At 34.2% G+C, this 26,980-nt stretch overlaps 1 protein-coding gene across 10 annotated transcripts in view; it reads right to left on the bottom strand.

The window, feature by feature from the left end:
* Positions 1–26,980, bottom strand: part of OXR1 (oxidation resistance 1) — a 463,965-nt gene that overhangs the window by 5,735 nt on the left and 431,250 nt on the right. For 5 of the 10 annotated variants that reach the window (XM_043601587.1, XM_043601591.1, XM_043601588.1 and 2 more), the window contains 4 exons: positions 5,248–5,328; positions 3,308–3,433; positions 2,409–2,561; positions 79–174 (listed from right to left, as the gene is read on the bottom strand). In XM_043601587.1, the coding sequence (XP_043457522.1) occupies positions 79–174; positions 2,409–2,561; positions 3,308–3,433; positions 5,248–5,328 (456 nt within the window). Of the gene's footprint in view, positions 1–78; positions 175–2,408; positions 2,562–3,307; positions 3,434–5,247; positions 5,329–15,449; positions 15,639–26,980 lie in introns of those variants that run through there. The other 5 variants (XM_043601589.1, XM_043601590.1, XM_043601594.1 and 2 more) reach the window with 3 other exon arrangements.

Genomic DNA, 26,980 nt, shown 5'->3' with positions numbered 1-26,980 from the left:
GAGAGTCAAATGCAAGTGTGTATGACTCCAAGGTGCATGTTCTTTTTATACACTGAATATTGGAATAATTGTCCTTACCTCAAACTCTGGACAGAATGTAAAAACAAAGGTCTCTCCAGTACCATAAAAGCCATCACTCACTTTAAATGGCTCAGATGCTAATGCACCAAAGACCTAAGGATTAAAAAAAGGCATGTTCAATGACACGATTATTAAATTTGTTTCATTAAGCATGATTTCATTATTTATGTTTAAGTAAAATGCAAAAAAAAAAAAAACCCAGAAATGTAATATAGTTTTTATCTATTTCTACTTAAAAAGGGAAACATGATCAGCTGTTACAAAATTTGCATTATTGCCAAGTACAAAGCATATCAGCTTCTCAATAGGAAATTTTTCCTAGTTTTGAAATCTTAAAAAGATGCTTATAATAACAATTAAAAAATCTTAAAAAGTGATTATCATATTTCAGGAGAACTTACATGCACAATGCATGTACAATAAGGATAACACAATTCAGTGGTATCACATACAGCACTTAGGAAAGCAAAAACCCTTCAGTACAGGTAAACATTCTGCTACTCACAAGGTATGCTACTTTTGTCTTCATCAGGCCATAAATTCCATGAAGGAAGGCCCTGGGTCTGAATTTCTTGGACCTGTAATGCTATGCTGCTCTTACACAGTACAAGACACATAGTAAAATAACCTAAAAAAAGAATGAGTGAATAGGAAACCTGGACAAGTAATTTCAGTGCTCTGGGTCTAAGTTTCCACATCATAAAATGGGAAGGTAGAGAGTTTTATGGATGATTTCTTTAAAAAAAAATATATTTATTTTGAGAGAGAGAGAGAGATAGGTAGTACACATGTGCAAGCAGGGGAGGGGCGGAGAGAGAGGGAGAATCCCAAGCAGGATCTGCTCTGTCAGCCCTGAGCCAGACGTGGGGCTTGATCTAACAAACCACAACATAGTGACCTAAGCCGAAATCAAGAGTCGGATGCTTAACCGACTGAGCCACCCAGGCACCCATTTATAGGTGATTTCTATAGTCACTGTCTCCCCTGATAATCTTTTACAGTCTTAATTTTAAAAAAATTTGTTTTTTTACATTTATTTATTTTTAAGAGACAGAGAGAGACAGAGCATAAGTGGGGGAGGGGCAGAGAGAGAAGAACACACAGAATCCGAAGCAGGCTCCAGGATCTGAGCTGACAGCACAGAGCCTGACACGGGGTTTGAACTCACAAACTGTGAGATCATGACCTAAGCCGAAGTCGGATGCTCAACCGACTGAGCCACCTAGGCGCCCCTACAGTCTTAATTTTTAAAACAGACTTTCTTATTGAAAGGTGTACGTTATATAAACACACAGCTCAACATGGAATTGTCACAAAGCAAAGTCCCATTTAACTTCTTTATTTAGACCAAGAAACAGAACATAAGCACTTCACAAGGTGTGTTTGTGCCTCCTGTGCGGTACCACCCCCATTGCCCAAAGGAAGCTACTAGCCTGAATACCACAGATTTGTGTGGTCCATTTATGAACTTTCTTTAAATGGAATAATAAGAACATTACTCTTTAGTGTCTGATTCTTAACTCATTATGTTTGTGATACTCATCTATGCTACGGCAGGTAGTAATCATTCATTTTCATGCTGCAATTACCTTTCATTGGGTGTATAACTTTGGGGAAGTTGATGAAATTCTTTTAGTCATAGTTAACTTTTCTTTAAAACTGTGATGACACAAGTATCAATCTCCTAGGGCTCTGATGACTAAGCAAGACAATGCATATCAAGTGATTAATCAAGTGTGCATAAAAGCACAATTAAGGGGTCAGTAGTAGTGCCTTGTTTTTTAAATTAATATTGCTATTTCATCCTCTCATTGTTCTCCAATCCTAGTAATTGACCCCTTGCTATTTCAGGAACAAACCAGTATTTCTCTTGCTTATCTATGGTCTTGTTCTTGGTATCATCCTCACACAATTATCTTCAATTTTCAAAAGTTTACCTATGCTTCAAGAAGACTGTGTCGATTTTCACCCTTTCCACAAACTTCATTCTTATCTTGTCCAAATAGATATGAACGACCCTTACTCTACACACTCCTTTTGCTTTCTCTAGGTTCTTACTACACGTGGCATCATATTTTGCTTGTCCAAGGAGATACTGGTATACTTACATGTTCTTTTCTACCAGACTATAATCCCTTTAACTATTCGTGCTCATATCTATCCTCTGTAGCACTCAGCAATGCCTTGTAGATTAGAAGTATTCAATAACTGTCAGTTAAACTCAATAAAATGTACTAATAAAAGTTATTTTTATAAAAAAATATTAAAAGTTACTATTATCATAATCTCTTAAAGGGTAAGGTGTCTACGTAGTGACTTTTTCATACCTGCCCATCACTGTCTTTAATCACCATCAGCACTGGGGTGTCTAAACCTGTCATTGTTCGATAAAGGGTCTTCAAGCTTGTGCCATGCTTCCCGGTGCCATAAACAAGAGTCCATGGATAGCCAATTGTTCTTGGTGGAAGATGCTTGGTAAGCTTTGAAAATTAAAACATTAACATTTAACTTGCTAACTAATTGTCAATGTTCAGAATACTAATGCCGGCTGCAATTTCATGGTACTTCATAAAAAGTAGGCTACAAAAATAAACAGTATATTCTCAAAGATTCAGAGATGCTTGAAGTATAACTATGTATTTCTCAGCATGAAATATTAACTGTCGCCAGGAACGGACAAGGATTAGAAGAGAGACAAGAAACAGGGATTACTTATTGTTTGTGCCCTCTGTATTAAAAAAAAAAGTTCTAAATGGACTATTAGCTTAATTATTAATAACCTCTCAAATAATGGGCTCTAGAGACAGACTATTGGAGATAGAAATCAAACTTCAACATTTTATAGCTGTGTGACTCTGGACAAGTTACTAAATCTCTTTATGCTTACATGTCTTCACGTATAAAATGTACACAGTAAGAGTATCCAACCTGTACAGGTGCTGCAAACAATTATAGGAGATAATCACAGAAAGCAATTAACTAGTGCACAAGCTGAAATTAAATTTTGGCTATTACAGTGTCTCATCTAAATTGCTACTGTTTATTTTAATGTCTGCTCCTAATATCTTCTATTACACTAGCTGCTATATTTTGTTTACATTTTCTTCCTGGGAAAGGAAGACTAATAGCAATAACCCTGCTTCTTTAGTTTTGAAAACAACTGAAAAGAGGCTCCTTCACTCTATAGGTATATAACCAGAAATGCACATATGTGGGTACGTCATACCTTTTCAATTTGATCTGGCAGTAAGAGTTCACTGGGATCACTTAGGTTTGGTCGAAAAGATTCAGACTCCAGGTCTGCTTTCACTGGAGCAATCTGCTTTGAACTTATGTCTTCTCTTGTAGTAATCTAAAGAAGTAAACAGCAGCAGCATGTTAATATAAAATTACAACATGCATTAAAAAATTTCTGCCTTTTGAGAAAAATAAAACTTTGCACCTTAAAAATGGGGGCTAAAACTTTAATTTAGGATTTTAGAAGGCAAAGGATGCTCCATGTAATAACAATGGCATACCCAATGTAGAAAAGGATTTTTTTTAACTATAAGCAGATATTTTCTCATCTACCCTATGATGGATAGATAATGATTAACATCCATATTTCTGTGTAAAATGAAAAGTCACATGCACACTTTAATTTTGCTACTGAAGGGCAAAAGTGACTAAGCTAGCTTGCTATTAATCTATGCTACTTAAAATAAGTGGGATTTTTTTTTTCCATGGTAAACATAAAGTTTGTCAAAAGTAATTAAGGAAACTTTCTGGGTACCAAAATTTTAAAGAATAGTACAAGAAAAAATATAACTTTTTATCAGTATGTGTGAATGCATGGATTTATTCACTTCATTGACAAAGTTACCATTATTTTTAAAATTGTCTTATTTTTACTTTCTAAACACTGTTTTTTAAATCTAGTTTTACCGCACAATAAATTTACAAGTTTTTTCATAACCATATTTTAAAATTAGATGAATTTGATGCATTACAAAAGAATATATGCTTTTGCTTGACGGACAAGATCTGATATTCTTAAAATGATAAAAATGTTGATTAACTCAAAGCAAACTGCTCTACAATTTATTCTGTTGACACTTTTTCATATTAATTTTAATATATAAAACACAGTAACATTAGAAAATAAAAGATATAAAACATAATTATTACTGATGAAAATTTTAAATTGAAAACAGAATTCTTTTGGAGCAGATAACTAAAATGCAGCAATGCACAGCGACTGTGATTCCATTAAGAATGAAATCTTGCTAAATTATTTTGTTCCTTTTAGATTTCTTACCATACCTAAATAGCGTATATTTTCAACCAATACATGTTCTAGCACTGTATTGTTTTTTGATGAGAAGTTAAATTATATTAAATCTTTCACATCATCATGTTTTACCTTTATTTTAATGATGATGTGAAAAGTTTTAAAAAATCCAAAGCAGCATGAGAAGCATTAAAAGAAAAAAACTCAGTAGTTCTAGCACAGCCATGAAAGTATATTTCATTAAGAAGAAAGCACACAATAATACACAAAACTGAAAAATGAGTTCAATTGTATCACTCTCTTGTTTATAAAAAAAATCACAAAGATTAATTCATGGAACTTTAAAAAATTTATCTAGTTCTGATGCCAAGAGTATACTATTCCAAAGTATTTCTAATACCAACCAGCAGTTCTTCAAGAAAAACAATTTATCTCATTAAAATATTTGATGTGGGGTTGATACAACTGAAATAGACTTGAGGAAGAGAAAATATTTAAGCCTTGCTATTCACTAAAGGTTTTTAAATTTTCCAATAGTACCTCATCTTTCAGATTCTGTTTAGTAAAGATTCAATCTCAAACCCAAAACATTCTTCCAATGTTAAAACTAAATGAACACTCCTCATTGCTCTAAGAAACACACAGTAGTAAGAACAGTTCTACAGTGACAGAAAATTCCTCTGAATGTTTTTAAAGTGAAAAGATGACAGAAAAGATAATCCTAAAGCTCTTCAAGACACAACTATACTCTTTAATACAAAAAGGAATTTTCTGATGGGTTATTTTAGTGCTGCAGTCAAAACAAATCCTTTAAAAATGGGATTTGCCCTGACGAAAGACACTAATAACAGGGAGTGTTCAATCTCCGGAGGGGTTTAAACTACTGAATGGGGCACCTGGAGACGTCTGCAGAGTGTGCGCAGTTCTTCAGTATTTAGAGCATCGATCCTGCGGTGATACTCAGCCACTGACACTACCTGAATATGGAGACAGGAAGACAATAATTCCACTGACAGTTGAGAAAAATAGCCAAAACAAAACAAAACAAAAAAAAAAATGGAGAAATTTAAATGGAGAAAGAGAATTGTAATCAGGGTTTCTTTCCCCACTCCATGCTGAAAATCCAGAAGATTTCTGTATCAAACTACAGCGAAGTACACATGAATGGGTTTAAAACCACTACGTCCAACTGTTTCACAATATAAGAATTACGAACTGCTTCATATAGACAGAATTTGATTGAGTAAATAGAATTATAGTTGCTTATAAAGGAAACACTACAGAAAACAACATGCTTTGCTAACATCGAAGATAACATAAATCATAATGGTGGGTATCTTACAAAGAAAATGGTAACTTCAACTTTCCCCTCCAAATCAGTTTAGCTCAAACATGTATCCTAATGGTATGCTGGAAGAATTTCTTCTAGGCAAAGTAAGAAACATACTTATACTATATGATCTGTATCAGAAAAAAGGGGAGTGAGAATAAGATATGAAGTACGTTTAAAAACCTAAGGCAGTAAGAAAAATAAGATCCAGAAAGTAAAAATTAGATTTTCAAAAGTGTACCTAATCAACAGTATCTTCTCAGTCATGTCTACTTCTGTCCTTCACATGATTGTTTTCAGTTTTTGTCTTTCCTCTATAGTATTTCTTTATGGTTGGTACTGCAGAAGCTATTTGTGACTAAAGCTTAATAACATTCCTACATTCTAAATTTCTAAGAAAATCTCTTTATCTTCTATAATTGCCTAGACCAGTCTCTTGAATAATGAATTAGAAAGCCATATATGACAGATGAACATTATTACAAAAAGTTCACAAAAATGACAAGTTCTCTCCGGTTAACACAACAGATACAGCTTTCTCAGACCATTACATAATTCCCAAAACAGAAACCATAATATAGTGAACTCTGGTGGTGTCATACATGTGGGCTAACTCTCCTGAGCTACGACAGATTCCTCTTGTGATCAATGTTGTTTAGCCATTGGCCCATAAAGAGTTTAGACTTCTAACCTAGGTCTTAAAAAGCTCTTATGCTAGCCAACCACAATAAATTAGCCACCAGTACACATCAAGGTAACTCTGAAGAGTTATATAAACCTGTGGAAAGCCATGAAAGAGATGAAAATAGTAAAAAGGAAAAGAAGCTGGACTTCTGTTTTGGCACTGTATTGACTTTTATAAAGCAACAATGTGTGCTAGAAACCCCAAATGGTTATGATCTCCAGCCCTGGAGGATCAGATGGATCTGGGTTCCGGCCCTTCTTTATCTATTTTTCCATAAAACATGGAAATAATAAGACCACATACAAAATAAGTCTTTTTTTATGAAATAAAAAGATAAAATAAAATGCATATATAAAGGACTGAGTAGATAGAGAACAAACTATTGGTTGATGGAGGGAGGTGGGTGAAAGTTGGGTTACATGGGTACTAAGGATGGCACTTGTCACAATGAGCACTAGGTGTTGTATGTAAGAGATGAGTCACTGAATTCTACTCCTGAAACCGACACTGCACTATATGTTACCTAAAATTTAAATTAAAATAAGAAGGAAAAAATTAAAATGAAAAATGAAAAAAAAATAAATGCAGTATGGGATCCTGGAATAGAAAGGGGATATTAAGTGAACATCTGGTGAAATTTGAATAAAGCTTATGGTTTAGTTAAAAAAAAAAATGGACAGAACTTTTAAAAGGCTCAAATTAATGGAGGGATATACTATGTCTGTGTCTAGAATACTCAATATTGTAAATATGTGATTTTCCCTACAAGTTGGTGTATTGATGTAATGCAACCTCAAGGAAATTTAAGAACATTAAAAAACATAGTAAAGGATTGAGTACAGTGCCCAGCACATAGTAAATGATAGCTATTATTATTAATATTACTTTTACTTAATCATTTTTCACCAAGCACCCTAAGGACTAAAGAATAATGTCTGAAGAGTCTCTTTATGTATGTATGTATGTATGAATGTATGTATGTATGTATGTATGTATTTACTTACTTACTTGAAGTTTATTCTGAGAGAGGGAGAGAGGAAACAAGCAGGGAAGGGGCTGAGAGGGAGAGAGAGAATCCCAAGCAGGCTCCATACTGTCAGCAAAGAGCCTGACTCTGGGTTGGATCTCAAAAAATGTGAGATCATGACATGAGTCAGACCCAGGAGTCTGATGCTTAACCAAATGAACCATCCAGGTGCTCTTCCTTACTTATTTTTGGTTTTTATTTTTGATAGTAAATTATTTCAGTTTTGAGAGCTCAACTATCTTATATACTCTGACTACTCTGAACTTAATTTAAAATTTCAGTATTAGATATATTAAAGACCTTTCAGGGCGCCTGTGTGGCTCAGTTGGTTGTGTCCAACTTTGGCTCAGGTAATGATCTCATGGTTTGTGGGTTTGAGCGCTGCATCGGACTTTGTGTTGACAGCTCAGAGCCTGGAGCCTGCTTCAAATTCTGTCTCCCTCTCTCTCTCTGCCCCAATCCCCACTCATGCTCTCCCTCCCGCTCTGTTTCACTCTCAAAAATAAACATTAAAAATATTAAAAAAAAAAGACCTTTCAATTAAGAACAAAATTATTTTCAATAAAGATTAAAACAAACTAGGTTCTAAAAAAAAAAAATCACTGCCTTGCTTTTATGTGGCCAGTAAAAAGGCATCTCTACAAAATATTTAATGGCGAATTATATTCTTCTTTTTCCCCCCACAGCATTCAATCTAATCAAGTCTCCGCGCCAGGAGTTTTCAAGTTATAGGACATACCTACTCCTCTGCATTCCTTCTACTCTTCTAGTTAACACTAATTTTACACTTATTTCTTAAAGCACCCTCTTTTACCACGTCAAATACATTTCTTCAATGGAAGGAAAATTAAATTATGCTCACAAAAGGAATCACTTATAGTCTAACTGTATCAATGTCACTGAGTTAGGGTATCAGTGAGGGAAGCATGACTGCCATTCTAAGTATAAGCTTGTAACGTGGTAAAGTTATAGTTTCTTTAATGTCACAAATCTACCTTTTCTGGTTCACACTTCTTTTGCAAAAAATATTTTGGGACTTATAAACTAATCACTTCCTTAATTCTAAGTATTTCCTCATGCCGTGATGAATGAAGATACATAAAACTGTCAAAAGAGTCTGTGAATTAATAAAGAAAAAAGGTTTGAAATCAAGTAAGCACAGAAACATACATCATCTCAAAATACATGAATGTAGAGATACAGATTCCTAGTATATATGATGGAACTGCAATTAGTCTTAAATTAATTTTTATCCCCTTGGTAAACCATACTCCACGTACAGAATATTTACCCAAAAGATTAAACCTAAGTAGAAAATGGACACATTTCTACAAAATGTCCTACATACACCCAATTATTAAGGGTGCAGAGTTGAAGAAACCAAGATCTCAATGAAAAGTGTATTCACTGTCTCACTAGAAAGTCATTTCTTGAGGAATACAGTGGTTTGCACATACTGCTAAAACCCCCTCTATGGAAACTCAGTAGTCTGAGCTGCTCTCTGCACAAGTGCTACTCTCCAGTCTTTTCAGTCTGACAAAGGACTCTCACATAGAGAAAGTGTTTCTCTAAGCATTTATTTTCACAGAATACAAATGCAAAGACAGGATTAAGTCTGTCCATCTCTATTACAGAGGAACTAACAACAACCAGTACAGAACAAACGCTACAGCTAGAGAAAAGGTACAGCTGCTGTCAGTGCCACAAGTTCTTCTCCTAGACAAAAAGATCAATATTACGGTCTAACAGTCCTCCTTCCAGGATGTTCCAGGACTTCCCCATGAGATTACCCCACAAACAAACCAAAACCTCCCTTCCTCTAACTGCCTGGCAAGCTAACAAAACCTGGTAGATAACTGTGAATGTGCTGTTTTTATTCCCTACTTTCATTCTTTGGTGAAGGGAGATAGAGTAGAAACAAATATATTACCTAATCAATGCCATTTAGACTTACTTTGGTACCCAGAAATATGTTTAACAAGGAGGAACTGTAAGTTTAGGTTACAGTAGCTAACAAAAAGGGCATACAACAGCGTTCTTGATATCATATAACCTTCTGTTCTACACATATACAACAAAGTCTTTATTACAAACTAAGACCTAGATTATGTTAAAACTTTGTTCCTTTTTGCCTTAAACCACTGCTCTCAAAGTAACATTTTATGGGACTATAATAAATAAGGTATAAAAGATGCAAATAGAGAATCATAAATTAGAAAGCCAAAAAACAGAAGAGGAAAAAAAGATGTAATACAGAATGAATTGAAAATAGAACATATTATCAAAGTTTTGATTTGAATAAATCATCTGTATTTAAAGTTACTTCCTCTTACGTATATTTGCAAGTGACTCCTACTAGATTTTTTGGAAGGAGGCAGATATATTCACTGTTCTTTTAATCAAAAAGAAACCTGTTTACTACTCAAAACCATTCAATTACACTGTGTGTATGCTGTTTTAGCGTTTTGGCACAATAAATATAAGAAGTGAATGTCATATAAAAGGGAATAATCTTATTTTCTCCATGGTATATCAGGGGAAAAGAATACTCATCACATTATCTTGAAATATATAAATCCATTATTGGCAGTTGGGAGACTTCAAAACTCCTCTAATCAGTAATTTACAAATCCAGCTGGCAGAAAATCAGTAAGAACATAGTTGAACTGAAAAAACCCCTCAATTAACTGGATCTAACTGACATATACAGACTACTCATCCAACAACAACAAAACAAAACACCTTCTTCTCAAACTCACATGGAACATTCATTAAGATAGACCACATTCTGGTCCATAAAACATATGTTAACAAACAGAAATCATAAAAAGTATGGTCTCAGACCACCAAAGAATTAAACTAGACATGTGTAACAGAGAAAGAGTGGGAAAATCCACAAATACTTTTAAACCACACATTAATGCATAGTCACAAAAGTCCTGGGAGAAATTTGAGATGTTTGAAGTAGATAGAAAAAAAATTCCAAAAAGTATCAACATTTTGGGATGTAATAAAGGCAGGAATTTAGAGGAAATTTTATAGCATAGAATGTATATATAAGGAAAGGACAGATCTAAAATCAACAATCAGCTTCTATCTTAGGAAACTAGAAAAAGAGCAAATTAAATCTGAAGTAGAAGAAATAAATAGTGAAAAATTAGAGCAGAAATCAATGAAATTAAAAACAGAAAATAAAGAGAGAAAAATCAATGAATCAAAAAGGCAATTCTTTGAAAAGATCAATAAAAATCGATAAACCTCTAGCTAAGCTAACTAAAATAAGTGAGAGAAAAAATATATCAGAAATGTAGAGGGGCCATCACTATTGATCCCATGGACATTAATTAGAAGGATAATAAAGGAATATTATAAATGGACTCAAAACCCACAAATTTGATAACCTAGATGAAATGGACCAATTCCTTGAAAGATACCAACCACCAAAACTTACAAAAGAAAAAACAGATCAATGAAGCAGGCCTATATTTATTTTTTCAAGAAATTGGGGCGCCTGGGTGGCGCAGTCGGTTAAGCGTCCGACTTCAGCCAGGTCTCGATCTCGGGGTCCGGGGGAGTTTGAGCCCCGTGTCAGGCTCTGGGCTGATGGCTCAGAGCCTGGAGCCTGTTTCCGATTCTGTGTCTCCCTCTCTCTCTGCCCCTCCCCCGTTCATGCTCTGTCTCTCTCTGTCCCAAAAATAAATAAACGTTGAAAAAAAAATTAAAAAAAAAAAAAAGAAAAAAAAAAAGAAACTGAATTAATATTACTAACCCTCCAAAACAGAAAGTATGAGGCCCAGTCCTAGCTAACTAAAATGAATTAGTTACCAGGAAACATCAAGATAACTCTATGAAAAGCTATGTAAACTTGTTGAAAGCTAGGAAAGACATAAGAATTTTAACAAGGATAAACTGGACAGAGTTCCATTTGTGCCATTATTATTATATTGATTTTTGCAAAGCAACAATACATACACTATGGTAGCTGACTCTGTACTTAAGAAGAAACTCAAAGTAGCTATGATCTCTAGCTCTGGAGCATTTGGAGTGAATCCAGATGGATTCACTGATAAATTCCATCATATATTTAAGGAAGAGATTACACTAATTATCTACAATTTCTTCCAGAAAATAGAGGCAGATGAAATATTTCCCAACTCATGACCTAAACATTTGAACAGACACCTCACTAAAGAAGATATACTGATGGCAAATAAGAATAGGAAAAGATGCTCAATAGCATGTGTCATAAGGGGAATATAAATTAAAATAATGGGATATCACTACATACCTATTTAGAATGGCTAAAATTCAAACCACTGACATCAGATGCTGGTGAGTATGTGGAGCAACAGGAATTGTCATTCACTGTTGGTACAGTGAAAAAAGGTACTGTCACTTTGGAAAACAGTCTGGTACACTGTTACAAAACAAAACATACACTTATCATACAATCCAGCAATCATGCTTCAGGGTATTTGTCCAAATGAGTTGAAAACTTATGTTCACACAAAATCTGCAAATAAAACAGCTTTTTATCACTAGTGTCAAAACCTGGAAGTAACTAAGATGTCTTTCAATAGGTAAAAGGATGAAAACAAACTGGTACATCTAGATAATGGGATATTAAGTCAGCACTAAAAATAAATGAGCTATCAAGCCATGAGAAGGCAGTGAGGAACCTTACATTATCTTACTAACTGAAAAGCCATTCTGAAAAGTCTATATACTGTGTGATGGCAACTATATGATACTCTAGAAAAGGCAAAACGACAGAAACAGGAAAAAGATCAGTGGTTACTAAGTATTCTGGTAAAGAAGGAAAAAGAGAGGCAGTTTAGGGAACTTTTAGGGCAGTAAAACTATACTGAATCATCCTATAATGGCATATGTCATTCCACAGAATGTACAACACAAAGAATAGACCTTAAGGTGAACTGTGGACTTTGGGTGATAACAACGTATATTAGTTCACAGACTAACAAATATGCCATACCAGATGTGAATACAAGATGTGAATAACAAGAGAACTGTGTGTGTGCTGGGGGACGGAGGGGCATATGGGAACTGTCTTTCCATTCAATTATTCTGTAAACCTAAAATTGTTCCAAAAATAAAATCTATGAATTAAAAAAAAGCAAGAGAAGGATAAGCACGAAATTCAGAGAAATGGTTACCAATCTGGGGGAGACATGAGATGAGATGAAAAAAAAGACACATAGGCTGATATAACTGCATTGGTAACGCTCTGGTTCTTAAGTTGGATAGTGGGGTCACAGATACTCATTATTATGCCTCATAACTTGCATATGCAATAAATATGCTTTTCAACTACTAAGTCAAATAAACAAAAATATTCTACACTGAATATACACACATATATTTTTTAATTAGGTTGCTGACTAGAACTAGGTCGATTAATAAATTTCTTGTGAAAACATACTATAGGTGAGCAACAAAGTATAGCACAGAAAGAACACTGGATTTGGATTGAAACCTCTGCTTTAATTTCGGTTCTGCTTTTTACTAGATTTGTAACCTTGAGCAACTGCATTTAATCGCTCCATTTCTAGTCTTTTAAACAGAAATAATAGTTTAAGCACTTCAGGAGGAATAAATGATAGTATATGTAAGGCATATATAAAACAGAGACACTAAATGTACAAAATAAACGTTAATTCCCATTCCCTGATTATGTTGTGAAGATTTTGAGAGACAATACAGCTAAGAATTTAAGGGCACAGGTTAGAGCCAGAATGCCTTGACTCAAACCATAGCTCTAATCCTCACTGGTTGTAGTATGACTGCTATGTGCCTCTATTTCTTAAATGGAGATGAGAGTAGCAATATTCACAATGAAGATGAAATAAAATAAATGATGTTAAGTGTTTAGAATAATACAGTGTTATTAGAAGTACAGAGTATGATAACTATTTTTCTCATAAACATGATTATTATCTTGAGTTAAGGTCACTGGAAGATTTTTACATTTAAAGTAGCTCTTTTTAAAATTCTAGGTATGAACTAATTCTTGCAGAGATGTAAATAATTTATTATAGGATTTTTCTCCTGTGTTTTCATACATGAAAGCATAAGTACAAAAACAATCTGTCTTGTCATATATAAGGTCTTAAATAGAAAAAAAAATGATTAAATTAATGAAGTATTGATAGAGATAAAACCATGTTGCTATATTTAATGATTTGTGACTTCAATCTGATTAAGCCTAAATTCTTGTTAAAAATAGGCTTATAACATTCAGGCAAATAATAATTTATTGACAGACACAAAAAGGCAGGATACAGCATGTGGTTACATCAAATATATAGCTTCAAATAAATGGTTAGAAATCAAAGCATAGGTTGTTTGTCAAAATAAACTCTAAAACAGCCTTAAAAAAAATAAAGACAGTAAGCATGCTTGATCAATATGGTTCTCACTGAAACTAAATGGCAAAGGTTTAACTTCATTCCATGTATCTTACAGCACATTTACCTATTAGTTATTAGTTATGTTTCTGAGCCTGAAATTAACTCATTTGTAAAATGAAAATAACCTACATCTGGTTAACATGCAGAGTTACTGTAAGGTGAAATATGATACTACATAAATGAGCATTTAGAAAATTGTTCTGGTTTACATTCAAATACATCCTGGTGAGATAAGGAATGCGAGAGTCAAGCTGTTTCTGTGTTCTATGACAGTTTAGTTCAGTGACCACTTCATACCTGTTTCCTCATCTTTAAAATGGGGAGTAATGCTAATTCTGCAAGGTTATTGTGAAGGTTAAATGAAATATTATATAAACTAGATGCAAGGGCAGAACTGAAGACCAGTGAGAAGCATGCTCTCATATCTGACAAAACCCCACATTAACTTCCTATAAGGTTAAAAACAGGAAATGGTGAGTGTGCTAATAATAATAAGTATGTGATGCACATTACAATGTCCTGTAAAATTCAAAACATCCACAATTTTGCTTGTATTTATAACAGATTAAACTGTATTAAAGTCTTAGCAAACTAATGATAAACACTTATTTGACCAATCAAAAAATACATGAAGGCTCTACTATTCTTGGTTTAAAGAAAGAAAGAAAAAAAAAAAAGCTGTGTTACCTATTCTGATAAATCTGATCACAATTTTAACAAGTTTAATCATTTCAGATGGCTACATCCATCTGTGCTGATGTACTTTAAAAACAAAAATTTGAAATTAATCAACTTAAAAATAAAAAGACATAACAAAGTACTCTCAAACTCAGTAAAAGGTAACACCAGTGAAATAAGTTTGGTATTTTCACGAGCTTTACATTTATGGGTGACAGGTTGCTTTGGAGACATTTTCCAAAGTTATTCTTGGCTGTAAGTATTTATTTAGCTTTATTTAAATTACCCACAATTAAAGTAAAAATAAAATTAATATTCATAAGGCAACTTATAATCCTAAATTACCATAGAAAAAACAACTGGCAACATAAGTTTCTAACAAATAATGCACATGTATTTTTACTGAAAACGACAGGAATCTCTAGTAAGGTTGAGATTTTCTCCGTACTAGAGTATCTTTTAAAGTTTCATATTAGTTTAGCACTACTGGAAACTTTTTGGATAGCTTAAAAAAGTCTTTTCTCAAAATTACTAAAATAATAGTCTTTATATACAATATTATAAATATATGTAGTCTTCGATCCAGTCAATAAAAATTAAAGTTAATTCACTCTGATTTTCTACTCAATTTATTTTTAAGAAAAAATTCTGAATATTTTCCTACAAAGGTCAGCTTAAATTAAAAAATTAAGGCAGCAAATAAAGATTCGATAACTTCCTGTTGATGTAAAATAGGAAAACCAAAAGACTTACAAAACAAAATTACAGTTTTTATTCATTTCCTTTTTTGAAGACATTTAGGATTAGCAGAAATAAAGGCAGTTTTCTGTAATCATACAACTTTGTATTCTATAAATATTCTTAAACTTTTAGAAATAGTATAATTTTTCAGCATGTCACCATAATAAGACTAGTAAATATAGAAATTGAAATCATTGACTAAGATTTACCAGGGTATATTTATGATTAAGTGGTTGATGTCTTCTCCCTTTTTTCCCATACCAGAGACGAGACATTTCCTTTCCAGAGCAAATTAAGTTATGTCAAATCTCATAAGGAGTGTTTTAAAAAGCATTCTTCCTCTGTTAAAGATAAATTTTCAGCACAAGAGCCCTACTACAGTGACAAAAACAGTTTGCCAGAGACAAAGATTTGATTGACAAGACAGAGAGCTAATCACTAAGTAGTATCCATTGCAAAGATAGTTCTGAGTGGAGACTGTAAAGCCAGGGAGGGAAGAGAAGGTTTCCCATGTTTAAGTTTGGTTGCACTGTACCCAAATGTGGAAGAAAAAAAAAGAAAAGGCTGAAAAGTTTAAAGACACAGAGCATGTATTTGCAAACACGAGTACACTAAGAAATACACTAAAAATATGTCATAAAAAAGTACTAAGTGCAGTTTCCAGAGCCCCTCCTAAAGTGCACAAATGATTTTAACTAACATTTTGTTTTGCTCATACAGTCACACAATTCTATTCTTTATTTACATCTAAACAATCCAATAAAATGTCATCTTTTATGTGAGCATTTTTTTAAGCAATGAGACATCCCTCTGAGAACCATCCAACCCTATAGGCATTTCATAGAATGCCTATATAAAAATGAAGCAAATCCACAAATAAATCCTATACAAACATTAAAGTGACCAGAAAATTCCTCTACCATTATGCAGTCAAATTTTAAACTGCATTTTCTAATACCTAATTTCTTGAAAAGGTACTTATATTTACTATACCTACATATCAGTGGTACACTCAATCTAACCAAAGAAGTGAACTTTTAAGATTAAATATTATGGTTATAAACTAAAACTACCTAGAGCTCAATTTTAACTAGAATATCAATGCCATAATAGTACACCTGAATATTTCTTCCATTTTAAACCAGGTCCTCTTCCCTTACATCGTGTGTTCACATAAAACTGTGTACACACAATGCCATCCTTCACACATGTACCACATTTCTATAGTACACACAAACACTGAACCACACCTATAGCTCAACATCTTCTTCCTCCACATTCCATGATGTGTGTGCACAGAACACAGCACACCCCACACTAAATATCCTCCTTCCCTCTCACACCAGCTATTCCCATCTCCCCAACCAGCCCAACTACACTTACCCTAACATCTCTCTCCCACAGTCCCCTAGAGGTACTGTAACTATCTCCACACTCACCATACTACACACAGTCTCATTACACATACAGTGCACCATGGTCCTGACTCCCCTCATATGGCACACCCCCCATACACACCAACAACATGATCTGGCAGTACTGGGCTGCCATTTTGAAAACCTATCATCACTTACAGACAAATTTTCTGAAATTAAAAACACTATATATGTACTGAAATGTAGTTTAAATACAGAATACACACCCCAAGCATAGGATAGCTTATTTTGCTGGTTATCTTGTCAACATCCACCAGTACAGCTTCTTCCTAATACAGTTTTGATTTTGCTCAAGTATCTTTTTAGCCATGTCTCTGACAAGGTTTGCTCCATATCTGGACAGGATGGATCCTTACAGATCTAAACCAGTGGCTCTCAAATTTTAGCTTGCCTCACAATCATTGATATGAAACATTTGTTAAAATACAGAATGCCAGGTTCCAAAACTAGTTTCTGATTAAGCAAACTAGAGTGGGTTCTGAGAATAGGCTGCTAATGGTCTGGGGACCATACCTTAATGAGAAAAACTAAACCACAATGAAATGTCACCTCACACCTGTTAGAATGGCTATTATCAAGAAGAAATAACAAGTGTTGGTGAGGATGTAGAGAAAAGGGAATCCCTGTGTAATATTGGTAGAAATGTAAACTTGTACAACCATTATGAAAAACAGTATGGAGATTCCTCAAAAAATTAAAAAAGTATCATATAATTCAGAAATCTTACTCCTGAGTATTTTTCCAAAGAAAACAAAAACATGAATTCAAAAATATATATTCACCTCTGTGTTCACTGCATCATTATTTACAATAGCCAAGATATGGAAACAACCTAAGTGTCTAATAATGGATGAATGGATAAAGGTGATGTGGTATATATAATATACAATGGAATACTATTCGGCTGTAAAAAAAAAAGAATGAATCTTCCCATATACAACAACATGGATGGACTTTGAGAGCATTATGCTAAGTGAATTAAGTCAGACAGAGAAAGACAGATACTGTAGGATCTCATTTATATGTGGAATTTAAAACAACAATAAAAACCAAGTTTACATATTAACAGACAGGTGGTTGCCAGAGGCAAGGAGTTGGATGGAGGCAGGCAAAATGGGTGAAGGGGGTCAAAAGGTGTAAGCTTTCAGTTCTAAAATAAATAAATCATGAGGATGTAACATACATGGTGACTAGTTAGTAATATTGTATTGCATATTTGAAAGTTGCTAAGAAACTATGTCTTGAAGTCCCCATCACAAGAAAAAAAATTTTAACACAATAAGGTGACAAATGCTAATGTTACACTTGTTGTGATGATCATTTTGCATTACATACAAATGTCAAATCATTATGTTGTATACCTGAAACTAATATACTATATGTCAATTATATGTCAATAAAAAAACTGATTTAAGCTATTTGACTGTTTTTCAGTGTCTTGAAACCAAATATTTCCTAATAAAAACATATCTAGCAGACATAAATTGAGCCCAGTAAATCTCTTTCTTGTCCTTTTTTTCAGTGTTTAGAAAACATACGAGGTCACTTAAATACTTCTAGATATCCCAGAGATTGAAGGAGATTTTACTTTACCATTAGTGTAAAATGACAGACTACAAAATGAAGTGCTTTTAAGAATATGACAAGTTTAAACGTTGAACATAATTCATAATTCAACCTGTTTTAATTCAGATATTCAACTTAATAATCTTTTTTCCTTGGGGTACCTGGGTGGCTCAGTTGGTTAAGCGTCTGACTTCGGCACAGGTCATGATCTCACTGGTGATGAGTTCGAGCTCAGCATTGGGCTCTGTGCTGACAGCTCACAGACTGGAGCCTGCCTTGGATTCTGTGTTTCCCTCTCATTCTGCCCCTCCCCGACTCATGCTGTCTTTCTCAAAAATGAAATAAACATTAAAAAAAATTTAAATAATAATCTTTTTTCCTCTACTTTCTTTATTGGTGTTGAAATTATATCTTATTTCCTCTGAGTTGGGAGTGGTATATCAGAAACAATTATATGAAATATACTGTACCCAATATTTAAGGTAATATAAGTAATTTTAATATTTGAAATCATAAATTAGTCTCTCATTTATCCGTCCTGTCTCTTCTCAACACCCATATTAAATAAAATTTTGCACTTTTAATGGAAATTTTATAACCCATAACTTTTGGTTAGTTACCAAGGGAGAATATTAACAAACAGCAAAACAGTTCAAACTTTGCTGAGGTAGATAACATCCTAAGCTAACATTTTTATTAGTCAAAACAAGACAATATTAGACATGATTGATGAGTGTCAAATGCTACTGTGAGAAAATTTATACAGTCTAGTACTGGAGATCTGCTCTATAGCATAGTGCTTACAATAATACTGTATTGTATACCTGAAAATCTAAGAGCGTAGATTTTATGTTAAGTGTTCTTATTAAATAATAATAATAATAATAATAATAATAATAATAATAATAAAGAGGGTAGGAAAAAACTCTTGGAGATGATGGATATATTTATGGTACAGACTGTGGTGCTGGTTTTTATGGATACTTATGGATGTATAAGTCTCCAAACTTATCAAGCTGTACATATTAAACATGCACAGCTTTTTGTAGGTCAATCCTACCTCAATGAAATGGTTTAAAAAAAAAAACTTCATGTAGTAATATTATTGAAGAAAATTTATATTAACTCATAAATTCTGTTTTAATCTAGAAAATAATACTTTAAGAACTTAATTGTCTGCAATAGATATCACATTGACAGTCCCCCAAATTCTAATTGCTTTTAATGCTTTTGATTTCTACCTTTTTGTCAGACATTTTAAATTACTTTTGGAGTTATGGTTTGTAATATTATGTGATTTGATCAACATAAAAAGTATATTTTTCTTTAATTGCCTTTATCTAAGACAAGCGACCTCTCTATTTAATGACTTAGACATAGTACTTGCACTTTGAATAAAATCAGTTCTGTATGGATTTTGCTGGCTAGGCAGAGGAATGGTTAAGAAAGTTTGTTTCATTTTATATATTGCCTCAATTTTAATTTTGGCATTACGTGTGCTTCAATTAAAAAAAAATATCTTTCTGTTTAGGACATCTGGGTGGCTCAGTATGTAGGTTAAGCGTTCAACTCTTAATTTCAGCTCAGGTCATGATCTCATGGCTTGTGGAATCGAGTCCTGCACTGGACTCTCTGCTGGCAGCATGGAGACTGCTTGGATCCTCTCTCTCCCTCTTACTCTGTTCCTCCCTGCTTATGCTTTCTCTCTCTCTCAAAGATACATATTAAAAAAAAATCCTTTAAAAAATCCTTCTGCTTAATAAAGTATTGGAATACTCATTATCTGACAACTTAAGAGAGAAAATATTAACCAAACAATTTAAGTCATCTCAGAAACCAAAAACTGAATGAAATATATTTTTATCAATACTTTGGCAAGGGTGAGAAATGAGGACTAAACCAAAGCATATTGTTCTAATACTAATCATTACTTAAAATTTTTTTTTCTGAATACTTTTTATTTTTTAAATTTACATCCAAATTAGTTAGCATATAGTGCAACAATGATTTCAGGAGTAGATTCCTTAATGCCCCTTACCCATTTAGCCCATCCGCCCTCCCACAACCCCTCCAGTAACCCTCAGTTTGTTCTCCATATTTAAGAGTCTCTTATGTTTTTTCCTCCCCCGTTTTTATATTATTTTTGTTTCCCTTCCCTTATGTTCATCTGTTTTGTCTCTTAAAGTCCTCATATGAGTGAAGTCATATATTTGTCTTTCTCTGACTAATTTCGCTTAGCATAATACCTTCCAGTTCCATCCACATAGTTGCAAATGGCAAGATTTCATTCTTTTTGATTGCCAAGTAATACTCCATTGTGTGTATATGTGTGTGTGTGTGTGTGTGTGTGTGTATACACCCCACATCTTCTTTATCCATTCATCCATTGATGGACATTGGGCTCTTTCCATACTTTGGCTATCGTTGATAGTGCTGCTATAAACATTGGGGTACATGTGCCCCTTCAAAACAGCACACCTGTATCCCTTGGATAAATACCTAGTAGTGCCAACTGCTGGGTTGTAGGGTAGTTCTATTTTTAATTTTTTGAGGCGCCTCCATACTGTTTTCCAGAGTGGCTGCACCAGCTTGCATTCCCACCAACAACGCAAAAGAGAGCCTCTTTCTCTGCATCCTCACCAACATGTTGTTGCCTGAGTTATCGATGTTAGCCATTCTGATAGGTGTAAGGTGGTATCTCACGGTATTTGTATTTCCCTGATGTTGAGCATTTTTTCATGTGTCGGTTGGCCATCTGGATTTATTTGGAGAAGTGTCTATTCATGTCTTTTGCCCATTTCTGCACTGGATTATTTGTTTTTTGGGTGTTGAGTTTGATAAGTTCTTTATAGATTTTGGATACCAACCCTTTATCTGATATGTTGTTTGCAAATACCTTCTCCCATTCTGTCGGTTGCTTTTTAGTTTTGCTGATTGTTTCCTTTGCTGTGCAGAAGCTTTTTATTTTGATGAGCTCCCAATAGTTCATTTTTGCTTTTGTTTCCCTTGCCTCCGGAGACATGTTGAGTCGGGAGTTGCTGTAACCAAAATCAAAGAGGTTTCTGCCTGCTGTCTCCTCGCGGATTTTGATAGCTTCCTGTCTTACATTGAGGTCTTTCATCCATTTTGAGTTTATTTTTGTGTATGGTGTAAGAAAGTGGTCCAGGTTCATTCTTCTGCATGTCGCTATCCAGTTTTCCCAGCACCACTTGCTGAAGAGACTGTCTTGATTCCACTGGATATTCTTTCATGCTTTGTCAAAGATTACTTGGCCAGGGATGCCTGGGTGGCTCAGTCGGTTAAGCATCTGACTTCGGCTCAGGTCACGATCTCACAGTCCGTGAGTTCGAGCCCCGCGTCGGGCTCTGGCCTGATGGCTCAGAGCCTGGAGCCTGCTTCGGATTCTGTGTCTCCTTCTCTCTCTGCCCCTCCCCCATTCATGCTCTGTCTCTCTCTGTCTCAAAAATAAATAAAAACGTTAAAAAAAATTAAAAAAAAAAAAAGATTACTTGGCCATACATTTGTGGGTCCATTTCTGGGTTCTCTATCCTGTTCCATTGATCTGAGTGTCTGTTCTTGTGCCAGTACCATACTGCCTTGATGATTACAGCTTTGTAGTATAGCTTGAAGTCTGGGATTGTGATGCCTCCTGCTTTGGTTTTCTTTTCAAGAGTGCTTTGGCTATTCATGGTCTTTTCTGGTTCCATACAAATTTTAGGATTATTTGTTCTAGAGCTCTGTGAAGGATGCTGGTGTTATTTTGATAGGCATTGCATTGAATATGTAGATTACTTTGGGTAGTATCAACATTTTAACAGTATTTGTTCTTCCTATCCAGGAGTATGGAATCTTTTTCCATTTTTTTTGTGTCTTCAATTTCTTTCATAAGCTTTCTATAGTTTTCAGTGTATAGATTTTTCACCTCTTTGGTTAGATTTATTCCTAGGCATTTTATGGGTTTTGGTGCAATTGTAAATGGGATCGATTTAATCATTACTATTTTAAAAATGAAAAACACTATTATGCCATATAATCTTTTGGCACATAATACTAGTGAACTCATATTTTAAAATTTAATCAACAAGTATAAACCTGGGAGGTAAACTTCTAAATAAATCGATTAAAGTTAATATAATAAAGTCAATTACTTAATTGTTTTTATCTTTCTAGGGGCAATCGATGTTTTAGTTAGTAGGTCTGGAGTATGAAAGATACTGAAGTAGAAGTGGTATAAAATTAACTTTAGAGATGAAAAACGGAAAAATTTTTGCTAGCTTTTATCCTAAAAAGAGTGAAAGTCAACCCAAAAGAAGTGGGACAAAAAAGCAATGTAGCTTAAAAAGCTCCACTTTTGAGACCTGTGTCATCAAGCAGCAAGACTGGCACACCCAACACGTGACACTTTGAAACCCAAAACTTTCAGAGGATTCTAAATGAGAGTCTCTTGAAGTTGGTACTTGGGGTTGAGGGTAATACCACCTGAAGGGTGCAGTCATGAGCCATGTGGTACTTGGTGACAGAATAAAATTGACTTATATTACTGTAGTATCACTTTCATTTCATGATAAGAAATTTTAAAAATTCCATTTATAATACAACAGATAAATTTAAAAGATGAATGCAAAATTCACATGAGTCTTAAAGACAGGCTTCAAAGATATTTTAAGCTTATCAGGGTAGCCACTGCATTAGACTATACTATTAGATTCTTGGGCACTTGTCAAGTACATCAAACTTCAAAAGGTATTTGATGGACAAGTTCAAGAGGTGGTGATGAATGACTCACAGTCAGGTATGTTTTTTGGTTTCCCTCTCCTTGTAGTGCCTCTGAGTACACAATATGATAAAAATCTTTTGGTGTATAAAGGGAGCTATGCCTGAAGTAATTCTGCCTGTTATTGATAAAACAAACAAACAAACAAACAAACAAAACAAAGAAACAATATGCTTTTAAAAGTCAAGGCATAAAATAATTAAACCATTCTCCATAGTGAACCAAATTTATGTTTTAGGTATGCAGATGCAACACACAAAGTAAGAGGAATTTTTTGAAAAATATTTTATACAATGGAACTTCCATGACAGGAACATGAAAATTAAATTACAATATGGTCAATGTAGTGTGAAAGAATGTTCCACAGTCTTAGCATTGCATATGTTTAACACAACATGTGAAGTGATGACATGGGATAGCAAAGTGGTTTTTCCCCTTCTATTGTACAATGTCATCACCTAAGGAGCTGTACAGAATACGGACTTTGACTTGGTCTGAGGTGACCCTGAGGCAGTAAGTTTTGAAAGCTCCCCCAAATGATTAAAAGTTTCTGCCAAGACTGAGAATTTGGTATGGTGAAAAGGACTATAGGCTCTGAATTACCGATTAACTATTATGATTTGCTACAACGAGGATTTGGGCTAAGTAAGAAACAAGTTTAGAGAAATTATCTGTAAAATAAAGATGACAGTCTATGATTAGATGGGTTGCTCTAGATCTAAGACAGAATAACATTTTGATAACACTGTGGGGAAGCTATCAACAAAATCTAGACCGTAGGACATCCTAGAGAAAAAAAACCTGATTTCTTAAAAATGAAAATTACAAGGAAAAAAACAAAGCACAGCAAAGAAATAGACAGAGAATCTACATTTACAGAGACTTAGGAGACATTTTAACTGACTGAAACATTTGGAGCTTAGTTGCATCCTGATTCAAAGAACAAATCATAAAAATACATTCATGTTACATATATTTTAAACATATTTATGACATTTGAAGAAATGTGAACTGGGGAAAAGGAAGGATCATAGAATAAGTCGATAAAGCACAGTGATTGGTATATGCAACTTCATTATACTATTTATCTCTATTTTTGTTTGTTTATCAAATCAAGGCACTATCATCAGTAAATAGTGCCAATAGGCATCTTTCCCCACCTTTACCTTAAGACCTTCCAATACTTTGTTGAAATGTCATTAGAATACTTCCCTTGTCAGTGAAAATCCATAAAAACAATCCCTATCAAAACCAAAAAGTAACATTTTTCACAAAACTGCAATGCACCACATAAACCATTAGCCTCACTACACATGCTCTCTACTTGTCATTGGACACTGGCAGAAACCAAGGGAAAAGAATCTACCATAAGTACCTCCTTCTCAGTTGAAAGGGAAGGTCATTAATCTGCCAATAGCAGAAGGATTCATAATTAAGAAATTTAAGACATTACGGCTGAAAAAAAACAAACTTGAGGTAAGGTGATATATGTTTTTTAATTTTTAATTTTTTTTTTTATTTATTTTTTAGACAGAGAGAGACAGAGCATGAGCAGGGGAGGGGCAGAGAGACAGGGAGACACAGAATCTGAAGCAGTCTCTAGGCTCTGAGCTATCAGCACAGAGCCTGACGCCGGGCTTGAACTCACAGACTGAGATCATGACCTGAGCTGAAGTCAGACGCTTAACTGACTGAGCCACCCAGGCGCCCCGGTAAGGTGATATTTTTATGCTAACTACATTTGTACTGACTAAAATAGAATAATAAAGAGTAGATGGTAAAGAATATTAATCTTTTACACACCCTGAGTCATATGCATAGATTTCTCAGGTTTTTTTCTCCCAATAATCAGGAATCTTTGTTCTGATGGGTCATTAGAGGCTCTTACTTCTGACCACTTTAAAATTGGCTAACTCTGCTCGCAGTCAATGTAGATTTCTGCTGCTCTCACCTCTCTCTGGAATTTACTATACAAATTTCTAATTCTGTACTCTTTTCTTCCTTTTCTCATCATTTCTAATTCTTAAATTTCAGTATTTTCTAATGATCTTCAATAGGACTTTCAACTTGAGGGGCACCTGGGTGGTTCAGTCAGTTGAGCGTCTGACTTCTGCTGTGCTGATAGCTCAGAGCCTGGAGCTTGCTTCAGATTTTGTGTGTCCCTTTCTCTGCCACTCCCTGGCTCACACTCTGTGTCACTTTTTCTCTCTCAAAAATAAACAAACATTAGGGGCGCCTGGGTGGCTCAGTCGGTTAAGCATCCAACTTCAGCTCGGGTCATGATCTCACAGTTTGTGGGTTCGAGCCCTGCATCAGGCTCTGTGCTGACAGCCTGCTCAGAGCCTGCAGCCTGCTCCAGATTCTGTGTCTCCTTCTCTCTGTCTGCCCTTCCCTCCACTCACGTGCACATTCTCTCTCTCTCAAATATACATAAACGTAAATACTAAAATTTTTTTAAAAAAGACCTTAATTTAAGAACATTAGAAATTGAAAAAAAATAGGACTTTAAATGTGCATATTTCAGAACTGAATTTATTTCAAATATTATAGAATTTTTCTTGGTATCTTAAGTGCACATTTTAGTAATTTGGGGTGCCATAGTTTGGATTAAATTTTAACACATTTGAGAGTAATGATGAAGGTAATGTTGAATCTATAAAGAGTTAATAAACAGTGGAGACACCAGGGAAAATAATCCTGGAAGATTAAAGAATAAATATTTTCAGATTATCATAGTATATAGAGAACATTTGTTGCTGACGTGCATCAGAAGAACAAAAACAAATGGATTACACTTATAGAGATATGTTTCTTTAAACTCACTATTCAGAAAGAACTTTCTAACAGAGTTCTCCTAAAATGAAAAGTACTGCCCTTTGAGGTGATAAACTCTACCACGGAATTAGGTTAAAGCAGAACAAAGAACAGTGTAAAATAGGAGAGGCTGAACTGCCAGTTAATTCTAACTTCCAGCATCCATAAATTTATGACCAATTTACTACAACTGGCATAAGAACTTATTTTAGGATGTAGACTATCATGAAAAATGAGCAAAACTTTTATATCCTATTTTAATCTATGCCCAAATTTATTCCTTAATCCAATAAACAGCAATATAAAAATAATATTGAGAATGAATTATATGCTTGCATTGTTCTTAGCTCTGAGAATACAGTCATGTGTGAAGCTGACAAAATCCTGCCCTCACGGTGCTTACAATGGGAGAGGGACAGGACTCACACAGAAGAGAAGTTGGAGCAGAGTAAGTTAATCATATGCAAAAGTTTTCCCAATGTATAAATTTCTGGTTAGCAATATATTTCTGCCTAAATAGCAGTCAGGGATGATAATCTCCTAAGTATCAAGGAAGCAGAGTAAGCAGAGCAGAGTAGCTAGTTTTAATCAAACAGACTGATGTCCATGTTGGCAGCCATAATAAGTTCATCCTATATTCTAAGTCACCTCTTCTCTGTCTCTAGGTAGAAAAAAGCCCCCCAACAGCACTTCACAGTTTGAAGTATTTATTTTTACCTAAGTACTCTAAAAAAAATTCCATTTGTACAATGAGAACATTTAAAATACTTATGTCATTATACATTTGTTTACCAACAGTGAACCCTAATGTAAACAATGGGCTTTGGATTAAAAAATACATACTTTTTAGTCACTTAGTAACCATCGGGCACTAGAGGAGCATAAGGTACAAGAGAAATACAATATAAGCAATATGCGATTATAAATTTTCTAGTAAATCCATTAAAAAAAGTTAAAATAACTGTTTTTTACTTAACTCAATATATCTAAAATACTGTCATTTCAACATAATCAATATAAAAATTAATGATATTTAAAATTTTTCTTTTAATTCTAGATCTTTAAAATCCAGTATATAGTTTGTATTTACAGGGAACATGTTAATTCATACTAGCCACATTCCAAAAGTGCTGAATAGCTACATGTGGGC

Source organism: Prionailurus bengalensis, chromosome F2 (genome assembly GCF_016509475.1).
Source record: "Prionailurus bengalensis isolate Pbe53 chromosome F2, Fcat_Pben_1.1_paternal_pri, whole genome shotgun sequence".
Taxonomy (NCBI): domain Eukaryota; kingdom Metazoa; phylum Chordata; class Mammalia; order Carnivora; family Felidae; genus Prionailurus; species Prionailurus bengalensis.
This window is presented reverse-complemented; position numbering and strand designations above follow the sequence as displayed.